Consider the following 16,195-nt stretch of genomic DNA (forward strand, 5'->3'; position numbering starts at 1 on the left):
TAAGTATGTGTGGGACTGCCAGTTTGATTGAACTCTGGCCATGTTGTTTTCTGTCTGTCAGCTGAATTGACTAGCTGGCAGAGTGGTGCCCAGGCCTCAGACTCTAGGTGTTAGGTAGGCCCCAGTACTTCCCTCTGTGTGGAGGCCCTGGGTCACTGAATCCTACATAGCCCTCAGCCAACCTTCCAGCCAGCCAGTCCCTAATACCACAGATCACCTAAATGAAACACTTAGACTAAGTGAACTGCCTGAGTAACAAACCTCACACCCTCTCCCATTCTAACTGCTCGCTCTCTCTTGCTCTCGCTCTTTCACTCTTTCTCTTTCTTTCTTTTGTGCCCTTTCTCACCACAGAAGGTGCAGAGCAACGGGCCGGAGAAGGAGGGAGTGATCCAGAACTTCAAGCGGACACTGTCCAAGAAAGAGAAGAAGAAGGAGAAGAAGCGAGAAAAGGAGGCTCACATTTCTGACGGAGATGAGCAAGCACTGAGCAGAGAAGATGGGTAAGGAGGGCAATGTCACACGCTTTATATAGTGTTTCCTTACTTAGTCTTGCCGGTTGAAAATTATATAATTGATGAAGAACGTCCCCACATCCACCTGCTAGTGTATTAACATGCATGGTAAAGCAAATGGAGCACTTCTGAATGTATTTCTCCTGCTCCTCCAGTGAGAACTCCAGACTGGCGGCGGAGGTGTACAAGGACATGCCAGAGAACAGCTTCACCAGGACCATCTCCAACCCTGAGGTGGTGATGAAGAGGAGGCGGCAGCAGAAACTGGAGAAGCGGATGCAGGAGTTCCGCAGCAGCGACGGCAGGCCAGACTCGGGTCAGACTCTGTCAATTAAAAACTTTACATGTGTTATTAAGCGTTTATTTGAACAGACTGTAGCAGTGTGAGGACACGAGTGTGAGAGCCGGGCGTGTGCGTTTGTGTGTCAGAGTGAAGTCCAAAAACCATTGTCTCTGGTTCTTGTCGTGTCCCGTCTATGACCAGTAGAGAACACCCTGTCACCATACTGCAATTACATAAGTCCTGGATCAGTCAGAGCAGAGGTCCACTCTAACCCGCTTTAGCCAATGTCCTCTGTGAACACCACACACTGTCTGGTACTGCCAGTCCTCACATCTTGTTCCCTGTGGCTTACAGCCCTCTGCCAACCAATGGAGGAACAGCAAGCTGCAACACCAAAAATGGCCGCAGGAGGGTTTTTTCTTCTCCCATAGTTAGTGACGTGTAAAAAAATAAATAATAATAATTGGTCTGCCTGACCTCTGCATCCCAAATCTTTTTTGGGCAAGTGGTTATGGTGGCATTCATCTCGTAGTGTTTAATAATAAGTAAAAACATTGTTTTGGATCTAGGGTAATCTAATCCTAGATCTGTGGTTAGGGGCAACTTTCTACCTCTTGACACTTCTTTACCCAGACTTTCTCCTTTTGAGTGTTGCCCAGACCTCCGAGGTTGTGTTGCCCAGACCTCCGAGGTTGTGTTGCCCAGACCTCCGAGGTTGTGTTGCCCAGACCTCCGAGGTTGTGTTGCCCAGACCTCCGAGGTTGTGTTGCCCAGACCTCCGAGGGTGTGTTGCCCAGACCTCCGAGGTTGTGTTGCCCAGACCTCCGAGGTTGTGTTGCCCAGACCTCCGAGGGTGTGTTGCCCAGACCTCCGAGGGTGTGTTGCCCAGACCTCCGAGGGTGTGTTGCCCAGACCTCCGAGGGTGTGTTGCCCAGACCTCCGAGGGTGTGTTGCCCAGACCTCCGAGGGTGTGTTGCCCAGACCTCCGAGGGTGTGTTGCCCAGACCTCCGAGGGTGTGTTGCCCAGACCTCCGAGGGTGTGTTGCCCAGACCTCCGAGGGTGTGTTGCCCAGACCTCCGAGGGTGTGTTGCCCAGACCTCCGAGGGTGTGTTGCCCAGACCTCCGAGGGTGTGTTGCCCAGACCTCCGAGGGTGTGTTGCCCAGACCTCCGAGGGTGTGTTGCCCAGACCTCCGAGGGTGTGTAATCTGGAGGCCTTAGTCCTCTGGTCTGGTCAGCCTCTGCCTCTTCACTCCCAGCTAAATGCCGCTCTCTGGCACAGATATAAACCTTTATCCCAGTTCCTCCTCATATTTCCTCTTTATCTAGTCCCAGTCCAGAGGAGTAAAGCCCTGTGTAAAATAGACCAGCAGTTTAGGCCTACAGCCCTGTCTTTTAACTCAACTCAGAGCCAGCACTTAGTCTGAGAGAGAAAGAAAGAAAATATAGTGTGTGTGTCAGTGCTGATTGGGAGATATACTGCTATATGGAATATTCCCACAATGAAAAGTAAAATATCTCTAATAGATTAGCATAATCCAAGCAATATGCTCACACGTGCGAGTGTCCTGTTTCTGTTTCTTAGGGGGGACGTTGAGGATCTATGCAGACAGTCTGAAACCCAATATTCCCTATAAGACCATCTTGCTGTCCACGACAGACATGGCAGACTTTGCTGTGGTGGAGGCCCTGGAGAAGTACGGCCTGGAGAAGGAGAACCCCCGGGAGTACTGCATCGCCAGGGTAAGAGTCAGCACACCACTCCATTCCAAACACAACTAGACCTTACTCTACCCCATTGGAAGCCAACCTTGGGCCTGGAGAGTTACAGGGGGCTTTTATTGGGGCTTTTATTGGGGCTTTTATTGGGGCTTTTATTGGGGCTTTTATTGGGGCTTTTATTGGGGCTTTTATTGGGGCTTTTATTCCAACCCAGCACCAACCCACCTGATTCAGCTCATCACACCCTAGATGAGCTGTTGATTAGTTAAATCAGGGTTGTTACTGTTGGGACAATCCTTGCACACCATGTAGCTCACCAGGACCAGGGTTGATGATCACTCCTCCATATTAGCCTCACCTACCAAGCTTCTAGATCCCTCAAACTAAACTCTGGACCTTGAAGCCAGTTCCAACGCATGTTTGTTCATTGTTTCCCTCTAATCAGGGACTAATTTAGACCTGGGACACTAGGTGTGGGCAATTCATTATTAGGTAGAACAGAAAACCAGCAGGCTCCGGACCTCGTTGTGTAAGAGGTGAATACCCCTGTTCTAGATATTACTGTAGTCGGGGTCGTTGGGGATCTGCAGTGGGGTCGTCAAAATAAACAAATATTTTTTTTTTAACAGAACAGTGAGTATACATTATTGTATAGGACAATATACAAATCTTTTTGAGTAAGATAATGTGAAAAATACAATTTTATTAAATGTATTTTTTGGTTTCCTTTCATTTTGATAAGAGATTTAAATGTAATGAAGGTTATTTGTTGACGTAAAATTTAAATAGAGTGATTTTTAAGGTTGTGTCGTTAGCTTTGGGTGGGATGAGGTCCTCAGAAATCCTGAAAGACAAAATGGTGTACCAGCTTAAATTGGAATACAACTGCTGTACACAGTTATACAATATGACAGACTCACCTTTCTCACCTTGTATCTCTAGTTTTATAGCATCATCAAATCACGCACCCACTTGTGGTCAGAGTTTTACAGGGAACACTCTTAGTTTGGGAGCACAGTTCACAAAAGTGAAAAGTTTGTATCGTGTCTTCAGAAAGTGTTCCCACCCCTTGACTTTTTCCACATTTTCTTGTGTTACAATCTGAATTTAAAATTGATTAAATGGGGTTGTTTGTCACTGGCCTACAAACTAAACACCATAATGTCAATGTGTAATTATGTTTTTCACATTTTTTACAAATGAATAAAAAATGAAAAGCTGAAATATCTTGAGTCAATAAGTATTGAACCCCTTTGTCATGGCAACGCCTAAATCAGTTCAGGAGTGAAAACGTGCTAAAGTCACAATCTGTTGCATGAATGACTACCTCATCTCTGTACCCCACAAATACAATTATCTGTAAGGTGCCTCAGTCGAGCGGTGAATTTCAAACACAGATTCAACCACGAAAACCAAGGAGGTTTTCCAATCCCTCGCAAAGAAGGGCACCTATTGGTAGATGGGGAAAAATGGGAAAAAAGCTGACATTGAATATCCCCTTTGAGCATGGTGAAGTTATTAATTACACTTAGGATGGTGTATCAATACGCCCAGTCACTACAAAGATACAGGTGTCCTTCCATCTCAGTTGCCGGAAAGGAAGGAAACCACTCAAGGATTTCCTCATGAGGCCAATGGTGACTTTAAAACAGTTACAGAATTGAATGGCTGTGATAGGAGAAAACTGAGGATCGATCAACAACATTGTAGTTACTCCACAATACTAACCTAATTGACAGTAAAAAGAAGGAAGCCTGTACAGAATAAAAAATATTCAAAATATGCATTCTGTTTGCAGCAAGGCACTAAAGTAATACTGCAAAGCAATTAACTTTTTGTCCTGGATACAAAGTGTTATGTTTGGGGCAAATCCAATACAACACATTACTGAGTACCACTCTCCATATTTTCAAGCATAGTGTTGGCTGCATCATATTATGGGGAGGCTTGTAATCTTGTGAGGCACTGTACATATGCTTTACAAGAGGAGCTTAGGTCACCCTTGTGTAATACACACCCCCGAGCCGCCATGCTGTCCTATTCAGAAAATGGAGGTGTGAGTAATGAATGAATGTTTGCTCGATTTCCCCTCCATTTGTCTCCGGGGTGAACTAGAGGACAGGGTGGGTGTGGCCGGGCCACATTTTAAGCTGATTTAATGTTTCTGCGGTAACTGGCCTAGGTCCTTTTTAAACCCTACATACAGTATTTCATCAGCCGGCTGCACTCTCTGTCTCTGTGTGTGTGTCTCGCTCTCACTCCCTCTCTCCTTCCCTTCATCCGTCTCTCTCTCTCCGTATCTCCCATCTGGCCGGTCACACTACTCCCTGTGGTCTGACAGATTAAAGCATGAAGGGGTCTGGTGGCACAGGCCTTTGTTTGATAGTAACTTAATTGCATTTCTCCAAAGTGCCAGGCCAGCAGATGTGATGCTGTGTGTGTGTGTGTGTGTGTGTGGTTGCCGGGTAGGGATAGCAGAGCAGCAGCACCATGGCCCGCCTAATATCTCCTGTCATCGTGTGACAAACATCTCCATGCTACACCGCCAACCTTTGCCGCCTCACATCCCTGCTGCCTGACCGCCAATCACATTAAAGCAGTCCCTCCTCCATCCGCCTCTCATTCATTCATTTGATTCATTAAAAAAGGAAACATTTCAAATTCTCCGATCAGACATGGACATTTGCCTCGCCAGCGTCTTGTGTTGGACAGGTCATCACTACAGCCAGAGTGAGTGGAGAGTAGGAGGGAGAGAGGTTATGTCTGGAGCAGGAGGAACTGGAGCATTCTTAGGGAAAGGAAGAGCAGCCAGCTATTGACGAACATGCTAATGTGCAATAATCATGTTATAAAGGCTGGTTTGGTACACATCCTTTATGACCCCTATATACATTATAATTGAGATTTATGGGGTATTCTATGTGAATTATTGTTTGGTTGATTTGGAATTTGCTGTGGAATCTGTGGTTGTTTCATGGGTGTGGTTTTGTGGTTCTGCAGCACACAGATGACAAGTCTGGGAAGGAGATCATCCTGGACGATACAGAGTGTCCTCTTCAGATCTTCAGAGACTGGCCCAACGACAGAGGTAGAACACCATAGCACTACGGGCCCAATCATACATTCAGATCCTGCTTGTATCTAAAGTTTTACAGCACCTCTTCCATTGACAGCATTGCATGATTTCTACACAGCCAAAAGCTAATTTGAACTAATAGTGAATCTACACTGAACAGAAATATAAACACAACATGTTAAGTGTTGGTTCCATGTTTCATGAGCTGAAATAAAAGATCCCAGAAATTTTCCATAAGCACAAAAACATTATTTTTGTTCAATTTTGTGTATAAATATGTTTACATTCCTTTTAGTGAGCATTTCTCCTTTGACAAGCTAATCCATCCACCTGACAGGTGTGGCATATCAAGAGGCTGATTAAACAGCATGATTGTTACACAGTTGCACTTTGTGCTGGGGACAATAAAAGGCCATAAGCTACGGACAACAAAATTGCATTTGATTGACAATTTGAATGCACAAAAATAACCTCACGAGATCCTGAGGCCCGTTGTGACGCCCATTAAAAAAATAAATAAATAAAAAAGTTCTCTAATTTATATAGCCCTTCTTACATCAGCTGATATCTCAGTGCTGTAAAGAAACCCAGACTAAAACGCCAAACCGCAAGCAATGCAGGTGTAGAAGCACGGTGGCTAGGAAAAACTTACTAGAAAGGCCAAAACCTAGGAAGAAACCTAGAGAGGAACCAGGCTATGAGGGGTGGCCAGTCCTCTTCTGGATGTGCCGGGTGGAGATTATAGCAGAACATGGTCAAGACGTTCAAATGTTCATAAATGACCAGCATGGTCAAATAATAATCACAGTAGTTGTCGAGGGTGCATCAGGTCAGCACCTCTACCGCTCCTGCGGTCTCTAGAGAGTTGAAAACAGCAGGTCTGGGACAGGTAGCACGTCCGGTGAACAGGTCAGGGTTCCATAGCCGCAGGCAGAACAGTTGAAACTGGAGCAGCAGCACGGCCAGGTGTACTGGGGACCGCAAGGAGTCATCAGGCCAGGTAGTCCTGAGGCATGGTCCTAGATCTCAGGTCCTCCGAGAGAAAGAGAAAATTAGAGAGAGCATACTTAAATTCACACAGGACACCGGATAAGACAGGAGAAATACTCCAGATATAACAGACTGACCCTAGCACCCCTAAACATAAACTATTGCAGCATAAATACTGGAGGCTGAGACAGGAGGGGTCAGGAGACACTGTGGCCCCATCCGATGAAACCCCCGGACAGGGCCAAACAGGCAGGATATAACCCCACCCACTTTGCCAAAGCACAGCCCCCACACCACTAGAGGGATTCTTCAACCACCAACTTACCATCCTGAGACGAGGCCGAGTATAGCCCACAAAGATCTCCGCCACGGTACAACCCAAGGGGGGGCGCCAACCCAGACAGGAAGACCACGTCAGTGACTCAACCCACTCAAGTGACGCACCCCTCCTAGGGACGGCATGGAAGAGCACCAGTAAGCCAGTGACTCAGCCCGTGTAATAGGGTTAGAGGCAGAGAATCCCAGTGGAGAGAGGGGAACCGGCCAGGCAGAGACAGCAAGGGTGGTTCGTTGCTCCAGTGCCTTTCCGTTCACCTTCACACCCCTGGGCCAGATTACACTCATACTCATACACTCATACTCTCTACACTCGCCAGTTTTAGCTTTAGCCAGCACCATCTTCAGATTTGCCTTAACGTCGGTAGCCCTGCCCCCTGATAAACATTGTATGATCGCTGGATGATTCGTTTTAAGTCTAATACTGCGGGTAATGGAGTCGCCTATGACTAGGGTTTTCAATTTGCCAGAGCTAATGGTGGGAGGCTTCGGCGTCTCAGACCCCGTAATGGGAGGAGTAGAGACCAGAGAAGGCTCGGCCTCTGACTCCGACTCGCTGCTTAATGGGGAGAACCAGTTGAAGGTTTCTGTCGGCTAAATGAGCGACACCGGTTGAGCATTCCTACAGCATTTCCCTCCAGAAGCCATGAGAAAATTTGTCCGGTTGCGGCGACTGTGCGAGGGGATTTATACTACTATCTGTACTTATTGGTGGCACAGACGCTGTTTCATCTTTTCCTGCACTGAAATTACCCTTGCCTAACGATTGCGTCTGAAGCTGGGCTTGCAGCACGGCTACCCTCGCCGTAAGGCGATCGTTCTCCTGTATATTATGAGTACAGCGACTGAAATTAGAAGGCATCATGTTTATGTTACTACTTAGCTTCAGCTGGTGGAAGTCCTGACGAACCATGTCCAGATAAAGCATCCAGAGTGAAAAATTTGAATTAAAAAAAGGTTGAGTGAGGGAAAAAACAAAAAATATAAATGGTAATTAAAAAGTAAAAACCGTAAAGTTGTCAGGTAGCAAAGTAAGGTTAGCAACAAAATGCACAGCAGCACGTAAACAAGTCTGCAAGTTGTGAACATTGTGACCGGAAATGACACCTGTGCCCAGCAGATGCATATCTGTATTTCCAGTCATGTGAAATCCATAGATTTGGGCCTAATGAATTGCATGTTGCGTTGAGGATAGTCCTTTGTCTGTAAGGATTGTATTGTTTTTATCTGAAATCCCCTGTCTATACTGCCCTCTCCTGGTAGCTCTGGGTCATAACACATGTGTTGTTTCAGGGGACCTAGTATTCCAGCTGAAGAAGAGACCTCCAGACTACGTGCCAAAGAAGGGCCGCAAGCCAGAGGACAAGGGCCCCAGGGGGAAGGGCATGGACGTGCCCCTGCATGGGTCTCTACCCCCAGAGAAACTGCCTTACCTGGTGGAGCTCAGCCCAGGTGCATCATACACATACGCACTGCAGATCACATATATATGCAGACACACACACTCTTGAACAAGAACACACACACACACATTCCCAGCCGACGCCAAATGTTGTCGTGTACAGAACTTCAGTATGTAAGACAGTTATTTCTACTCACATAGCTAACAGAACAGCATAATAATTGCGCAATGACATTCACACACCAGTAGAGGCATGGTAGGCAATATGGACCAAACCTGATCCCCTGAACTTTCTAGTCTTCTGACAAGGTGAGTGAGGTGGGCCCTAGAAGCATCTCCTGCAAAGTCGACTGTACCTAGGCTTGGGCGGTATCCAGATTTTCATATTGTCATACCGTCCTTCTCTCATCCCGGGTTTTACGGTATTACCGGCATAGCACACAAGGGGCGCTAAAAACGCAAGAAAAGCCCTTTTGGGCCTCTATTACCAGAATGCTAACAAAATTAGCACCAACTAATAGCGAACTCACATAGAAGCTGTTAGCTAAATGCTAATGAGCGAAAACGAACTTAAACGAATTGCAAGATGGGCAAGATGGGCAAATCCAGCTCATAAAGTTTTACAAGCATAGCTAGTGTAGCTACCGAATCACTTTCGGTGAGTGTGGACATTTACAAGCAAAAGTGAACGAGACAAATTTTGTAAAAGAACCAAGTTGTGATGCATGCTTTTCTGAAGGAAGAGTAGTATATGTACACAGAAGAACAGAGGGAAAAAACACTATGAAGCACTGGAAAAAATGGCTGCTGTACAGATAACTTATCCATAGTTGCACAGCAGAGACTGACCGATAGAGAATGCTATGGGCTGACTAGCTCTCGCTTTCTCCCGTTGTGCTATTTACAAACAAACATGTGACTGGCTCAACTGGTCTGGGGAACTACGGTAGCTTCATTATGTAAAATAATGTGACAGGTGAAATGAAGTTGCACAAGTTGACTGCAGGTCAACTTAAGTAGCTACAAATATTCACATTTATTGAAAACTTCAAAGAAATTGTATTGAAAAACCATCCTGTTGCTTTTTCCAAATACTCCAGTGTGTGGTATACTCCCCAAGCCTAACTGTACACCCTCTCGCCCACTCGCGGAAGACACATTTCAGTTGAGTGCATTCAGTTGCACAACTGACTAGGTATCTTCCCTTTCCCACCAAGAGAATGCTTTCAGGACTACAGTAGCTGCTGCTCGTGTTGCCTAGGTCAGGGATGGGCAACTTTGATGGGGGTGGGGGCCACAAAAAACATGGAACTCATCATTAGGAGTCGCTGTGGCTCGGGTCTGGGTACCCCCCCCCCCCCACACACACACACACACAAATTAGGGTGGAGGAGAATGTTAGCAGTTTTTAATATCACTAATGATCAATAGGCATGGGTAATTTAACCATGCTAACTACAAGTTTAGATAGCTGGCCGATAGACTAACTTACCAATCACCCCAAAAGAATTGCTGACATGGGCTAATTGACTGACTGCTGATGCACAACCAAATTTCGTAGTTGCACCTGTGTTGAGACCCTGGCTGAGTCCCCCTCCCCCTAAAAATGGCGCGGGCCACCAGTTGCCCATACCTGGCCTAGGTGTTGCGTCCAATACGATGGTCAGTCCTCACTGATGGGCTGGCCCTAACAGCTGCCTGTTTCCACTGACCCCCCCGCCCCTCTTTCTCTCTCTCTCTCCATGCTCCCCTGACCAACCATGCAGTGCACTAACCCTGTCTCTCAGAACCGTTTTTAACCTCCTCAGGGATTTGATTAGTACTTAAAAGATTTGAAGGTTTGCAATCTGTTTGCATACATTGCCACAAAAGAGTGTGTCTCCCAGGCAAGGGTTCTCTGCTCTTTCTGCAGGAAAGTGATTCAAAGTGTGTGTGTGTGTGTGTGTGTGTGTGTGTGTGTGTGTGTGTGTGTGTGTGTGTGTGTGTGGATTCTGGGAATGTTTTATTGGTAATTATTACTGGGAGTGTGTGAGGCGAAGAAGGGCGCTGCGTTTTCTCCTTGATGCAACATTTACACCCCATGCTGTGTTTTCTCTCTCCTGGCTTCCTGTGGTGTGTTCTGTCTGTCGCTACTACCTACTGCTGTGTCTTACTGCTGTGTCTTACTGCTGTGTCTTACTGCTGCCGCCTCTGCATGTCTGCTCACCTAGGGAGGGGGAATCACTATGGCTACTACACCTATCGGCACCACGAAGGTAAACCTACCGACCCACCACGCCTCTCCACCACCACACCCATCTACTGCTGTGTTTCTCTGGATAGAAGTTGACTTGTGGTAGAACCTGCCCTTAAGTACAGAACTAGGATCAGATTACCCTGAAGATTATTGGTTATTCTAGTTTTGACCATTATTGTGATGGCAAAAGATCTGACCCTGTATCATTGGTTAAGTGTTAGGGTCAACTCGTACCCGATATCTTCCCTTTGGCATTGATCTAGGATCATGTTCTCCACCCAAAATGCTCACCATAACAATTCCATGAAATGAAACCCTAGATCAGTGTCTGTGGGCAACTGAATGCTACTGTACTGAATGCCTTGTTGATCAGTGGCTCAGCCAATCAGAGCAGGGCCTCACTATCTAGGATGGGACCTTAAGTCAACTCCACTGCACTAAGCCACGTTTAGGGCCCCTGCCAGACATTATTGAGCTTAGCAATAGCACGTGCTTTTTGCAAATGAGGATTTTCGCAAAACCCAGGATTTTCAGAAGATATATGTTTTTCCCACCCTTGTTAACTAATTTGCTGCTTTGCTTTTACTAAAATCTGTTTTTACTAATCAAAATACACAGATTATCTGGTCTACTGGTAGCTGTTATGACAGCATGGTTTTGTATGTCTATTTCCCCTCTTATGTATTTTGTGTGTGAAGTGTACGACTGTCATGTGTTGGTAAAAATCTCCCTCTGTGCTCTGTGATGGCGTGAGTGAGTGTGTGTGTGTCCCTCCATATTGTGAGTACTGACTGTCTCCTGGTCTCCACCATAGACGGCTCAGACTCCAGGGACAAACCGAAACTCTACCGCCTGCAGCACAGTGTTACTGAGGTGGGCTCAGACACTACAGACGACGGCTCCATCCAGGTAAGGACCTGCCCTTTGTCTGTCTCTGTCTGTCTCTGTCTTTCTCTGTTTGTGTCTCTGTATGTCTTGGTCTGGGGTCACATGCTACATTGATGTAGCTGTAAATTACGATGGCACACTGGACAGCTAGTTAGCTGAGCTAAAGGTCTAGTAATACTGAGTGTCTCCTCTCCTCCAGCTGTTTGGTCCAGGTATCCTGCCCCACCACTGTAAACTGATGCATACGGAGGGATTGGTGACAGTGACACCACACAGCCTGGAGGCTGAGACTTACGTGGATGGCCAGCGTGTCACCGAGACCACCGTGCTACGAAGCGGAGCCACACTGCAGTTCGGCGTCTCCCACGTCTTCAAGTTTGTGGACCCCAGCTACGACCACAGCATGGGCAAGGGAGGGCCCGGACCAATGATGAGAAGCAGGCACAAGTCAGGGTAGGTGGGGTGAAGGGTGTTGGAGCTAGCACATACACACACTCACCGACGCGCGCACACACACACACACCGTGGCCGCGAGAATAGATTTTCTTTATTTATAAAGATCCCCATTAGCCGACGCCATTGGCGACAGTCAGTCTTTCCTCAACTCTTAGCCAAGACAGACTGGCATGTATAGTATTAATATTAGCCGTCTGATTTACAATGAATAGCAAGACGTGCCGCTCTGTTCTGGGCCAGCTGCGGCATAACTAGGTCTTTCTTTGGAGCACTTGACCATATGACAGGACAATAATCAAGATAAGATAAAACTAGAGCCTGCAGGACTTACTTTGTGGAATGTGGTCTCTTTATTACGGACAGACCTCTCCCCATCTTTACAACCAAGATGGGTCTGGGGGGGGGATTTATTTTTAGGGGGTCCTGCGGCACCCTCAACCCCCTTACTTCCCGTGGCTTTGACACACACACACACACACACACACACACACACACACACACACACACACACACACACACACACTTGCAGTGGACTACAAATGTAGACACGTTTGGAAAGTTAGCTCGCTCATCCCAGTGGTGATGACAGGAATGGCTGTGATTCGGAGAGGAAGCAGCGGAGACCTGCTGAAACCAGTGTCATCGGTCCCAGGATGCATCTCTCAGCTGCCTGACTGAACAGCACAATGGTGGCTCTCATTTCGGTGTGTTCTGAACAGGCCATGACAGCACAGCCTCCTGTTTACACATAGCTGCCAGCCACCAGAGATGACATGTGCATCCCTATTGGAACCTTATTCCCTATATAGTGCACTACTTTTAACTATAGCCCTCTGGGTCCTGGTGAAAACGAATGTACTTTAAAGGGAATTGAGTGCCATTTAACCCAGCCATGTCCTACCTGCTCGTCATTCTGGTCTAGAACCCTGTGGCCTCAGTACACCAAACTATCTTCTGATAGTTGAATCTTTAGTCAGAGCCTATATCCTGTCAGGTATCCTACCCACCTCTACAGCTCAGGTTTTACTGCTCGCTGTCTGCATCAGAGAAGTCAGTGCTGCTGAATTCCATTTGCAGGATTCTGACCTTCTCAAATGTGTGTTAGTTTGTGTGTGTGTGTGTGTGTGTGTGTGTGTGAGATTCGTTCCCTGGGGTTGGGATGTGACTCCAAGCCCGTAGTTGACCACATCGCTGCCGTGGAAACAGATGCCACGTGGGCGGGAGGGGGAGGAGCCATCTGGGTGCAGCAGGTTTAGCTCTAATTTAACTCTGGCTGCAGAGAGGGAGCAAAAAAAGAGATGTGGGGGAGAGAGGGAGGAGGTGGGGAGAGAGGGAGGAGGTGGGGAGAGAGGGAGGAGGTGGGGAGAGAGGGAGGAGGTGGGGAGAGAGGGAGGAGGTGGGGAGAGAGGGAGGAGGTGGGGAGAGAGGGAGGAGGTGGGGAGAGAGGGAGGAGGTGGGGAGAGAGGGAGGAGGTGGGGAGAGAGGGAGGAGGTGGGGAGAGAGGGAGGAGGTGGGGAGAGAGGGAGGAGGTGGGGAGAGAGGGAGGAGGTGGGGAGAGAGGGAGGAGGTGGGGAGAGAGGGAGGAGGTGGGGAGAGAGGGAGGAGGTGGGGAGAGAGGGAGGAGGTGGGGAGAGAGGGAGGAGGTGGGGAGAGAGGGAGGAGGTAGGGAGAGAGGGAGGAGGTAGGGAGAGAGGGAGGAGGTAGGGAGAGAGGTAGGGGGAGAGGTAGGGGGGTGAGAGAGGAGGTAGGGGGGTGAGGAGGACTGTGGGGGAAAGAGAGGAGGACTGTGGGGGAAAGAGAGGAGGACTGTGGGGGAAAGAGAGGAGGACTGTGGGGGAAAGAGAGGAGGACTGTGGGGGAAAGAGAGGAGGTAGGGAGAGAGCGGGGGAAAGGGAGGCAGCAGAAGTGCCAGAATGGGGAAAAAGAGGTAGAGTTGGGTCGCCTGCCAGGCTTGGGCTGTTGTAAGGACACTCTAATCTGATCAGTCCGGGCTGGCTGGCTGGCTGACTGGCTGGCTGGCTGGCTGGGGTGTGGCCTGCAGTGCTGTGTTATTAACGAGGCAGAGAGGACCAGGACCCTGGCGCCCCACACGCTCACAAACTCAGATCACTGCTGCAGCCTCCTCTGCTCACTACAAACACTACTCCAACCAGAGAGAGAGGGAGAGAACAGGACGGAGACACTGCCAGGTGAGACAGAGTAATGTCTTCCTATGGTTAGACAGTGGTAGGGCAGGGTTTCTAGGCTACTTCTCACAGAGGAGAATGTGTTGCATTTGTGGACTATGGCTGGATAGGATGTCTCCACCACATGGGTGAGGACACTATAGTAGATGACTGGAGAATGACCTAGGCTCTCATTGACAATAGATGTATGATGATTCAAGAAGATGACTATATTAGCATGTTGTTATCAGTCATTAGGCTTCTAGAGTGCTTTTGGTGAGCGTAGACTGACGGTTGATGTAGATCCACTAATTAGAGGGTCATTAAGTCTGTGTATATCTGGGCTTTAGGCTAACGACAGAATTCCCATGATGTTAATTTGACCAGCCACGTTGACTTGATGTATAACATTTGGACTGGCTGGGCTGGTTAATTTCTTCATGTTTGTGGATGTAGTGATAAGCCCTAATCCACCGTTAATGCTGTGGCCTGATGTTAGAGAGGATGACATCTGGGTGGGAGAGGAGAGAGGGAACGAGGGATTGGAAGAACAGAGAGGGGAAAAGAGAATAGATCAAAGGACTTCAGCTTTTGGTACAGTTCTGGTGCATTTCTTGCTAGTACTACATTGGGACACGTATGTTTGCTATGGGACCTCCATGCTCCATGACCTCCAAAAACTCCATGGCTTTGAACAGCAATGGAAATCAAATGACACCAACTTAGTTCAAACTCAGACTATGGGTTTTGCTCTAAGTATGGGACTGTGTTGTGATTGAGTGGTTGGCCTGAACCAGTCCTCTCTGGTCAATTACACAGCTTTCAGTAAGAGAGGCTACAGTCCCATGTTCCCCTCAGTGCAGACTGATTGGCTGTACTGTAGAGGTCAGGATGTGTGCGTCCTCTTGTCATGGGTCAGCATATGAAATAGTAAGTCCTTTTCTTTAGAACAGACAGCTCTCTCACACAGCCCCACTGTATGGCTCTGGGCCTGTCTTTGCATGTCACCACTAATGTTAACTGGATTTAATTCACATGTAGCTCAAGGGTATATTTAGATACATGTGTTCTCGTCATTCATTTGCAGTGATAAGGCCAATGGAATTTCTGGCATTCTGTTAACTGGCCCAGTCCTGACATGGGTGGCGGAGTGTGTCGCTACATAAATGGGGCTGTATATAAGACTGTTGGGGGGGGGGTGGGTGCGTAGGCCTGGTGGGGGTGTGTGCGCATGTGTGCGCCTGGTGGGTGCGTCTTTGCGTCTGGTGTGTGTGTGTCTGCGTACGTACGCCTGGTGTGTGTGTGGTGCTGTGGATTATGTCTGAGCTCCTGTCATTCTCTCCCAGTAATGAAAGTCCCTCCTGCTCTGCCTGGGAGATGTTCTGTCCTTGAGCTTATTGTCCCTCTCTCTTTCTGTCCATCTGTCAAGCAGAAGTGTTCCTGAGACGACCTTTGACCTGCAAGGGGACCTCCACAGTGGGACGGCCCTCTCCACCAGCAAGGTACAGTAACTCCCCCTCCATGTCAAGGTGTGTCCTTTGGTGTTCTCAGCACTACGTGTGTGGTGGTTGTATGTGATTGCGGTCAGAGTGTTTCATATGTTCTGTGTGTAGTTGCTGTGTTTGAGGGATCTTAGTGCCATCGTTGGGCAGGAGAACATTCCACCATGGTGTGTATTGCTGTGTTATTGCAGAGCTCAGGGAAGCTGGAAATGGAGCGTTCATCCAACGGCAGTGAGAGAGGCATGGTCAAACCCATGATCCGCGGGGAGCAGCAGGACAGCAGGTGAGAGACACACATCTGGAATCAATGAATTAATGGGGACCCTAGAAGCCCAGTTGGTAGAGCATGGCATTTGCAACGCCAGGGTTGTGGGTTCGATTCCCATGGGGGACCAGTATGATGGTATGATGTGAATGCACTCACTACTGTCCCTCTGGATAAGAGTGTCTGCTAAATGTAAATGGAATCTCCACTCTAGTCAACTCAGTCCAAACAGTTGAAGCTAGGTCAACTGCTACTAGAGACAGCATCTGTGTTTTCAGTGGTGCTGCCTAGAGAGCAGTGCTACAGTAGCTAACGTCATAACTCTGTCACGCTACAGTCCCCTGCTCTGTCGGACACACC

General features: G+C 47.9%; 1 protein-coding gene across 22 annotated transcripts in view; it reads left to right on the forward strand.

Moving 5' to 3' along the window:
• LOC129817489 (afadin-like) overlaps nucleotides 1-16,195 on the forward strand; it is a 130,154-nt gene that overhangs the window by 66,790 nt on the left and 47,169 nt on the right. For 17 of the 22 annotated variants that reach the window (XM_055872780.1, XM_055872765.1, XM_055872775.1 and 14 more), the window contains exons 4-13: nucleotides 355-503; nucleotides 671-831; nucleotides 2,383-2,540; nucleotides 5,520-5,607; nucleotides 8,215-8,373; nucleotides 10,534-10,578; nucleotides 11,374-11,468; nucleotides 11,647-11,900; nucleotides 15,501-15,570; nucleotides 15,762-15,853. In XM_055872780.1, the coding sequence (XP_055728755.1) occupies nucleotides 355-503; nucleotides 671-831; nucleotides 2,383-2,540; nucleotides 5,520-5,607; nucleotides 8,215-8,373; nucleotides 10,534-10,578; nucleotides 11,374-11,468; nucleotides 11,647-11,900; nucleotides 15,501-15,570; nucleotides 15,762-15,853 (1,271 nt within the window). The remainder of the gene's footprint in view (nucleotides 1-354; nucleotides 504-670; nucleotides 832-2,382; nucleotides 2,541-5,519; nucleotides 5,608-8,214; nucleotides 8,374-10,533; nucleotides 10,579-11,373; nucleotides 11,469-11,646; nucleotides 11,901-15,500; nucleotides 15,571-15,761; nucleotides 15,854-16,195) is intronic. The other 5 variants (XM_055872773.1, XM_055872774.1, XM_055872785.1 and 2 more) reach the window with 1 other exon arrangement.

Source organism: Salvelinus fontinalis, chromosome 20 (genome assembly GCF_029448725.1).
Source record: "Salvelinus fontinalis isolate EN_2023a chromosome 20, ASM2944872v1, whole genome shotgun sequence".
NCBI classification, from domain to species: domain Eukaryota; kingdom Metazoa; phylum Chordata; class Actinopteri; order Salmoniformes; family Salmonidae; genus Salvelinus; species Salvelinus fontinalis.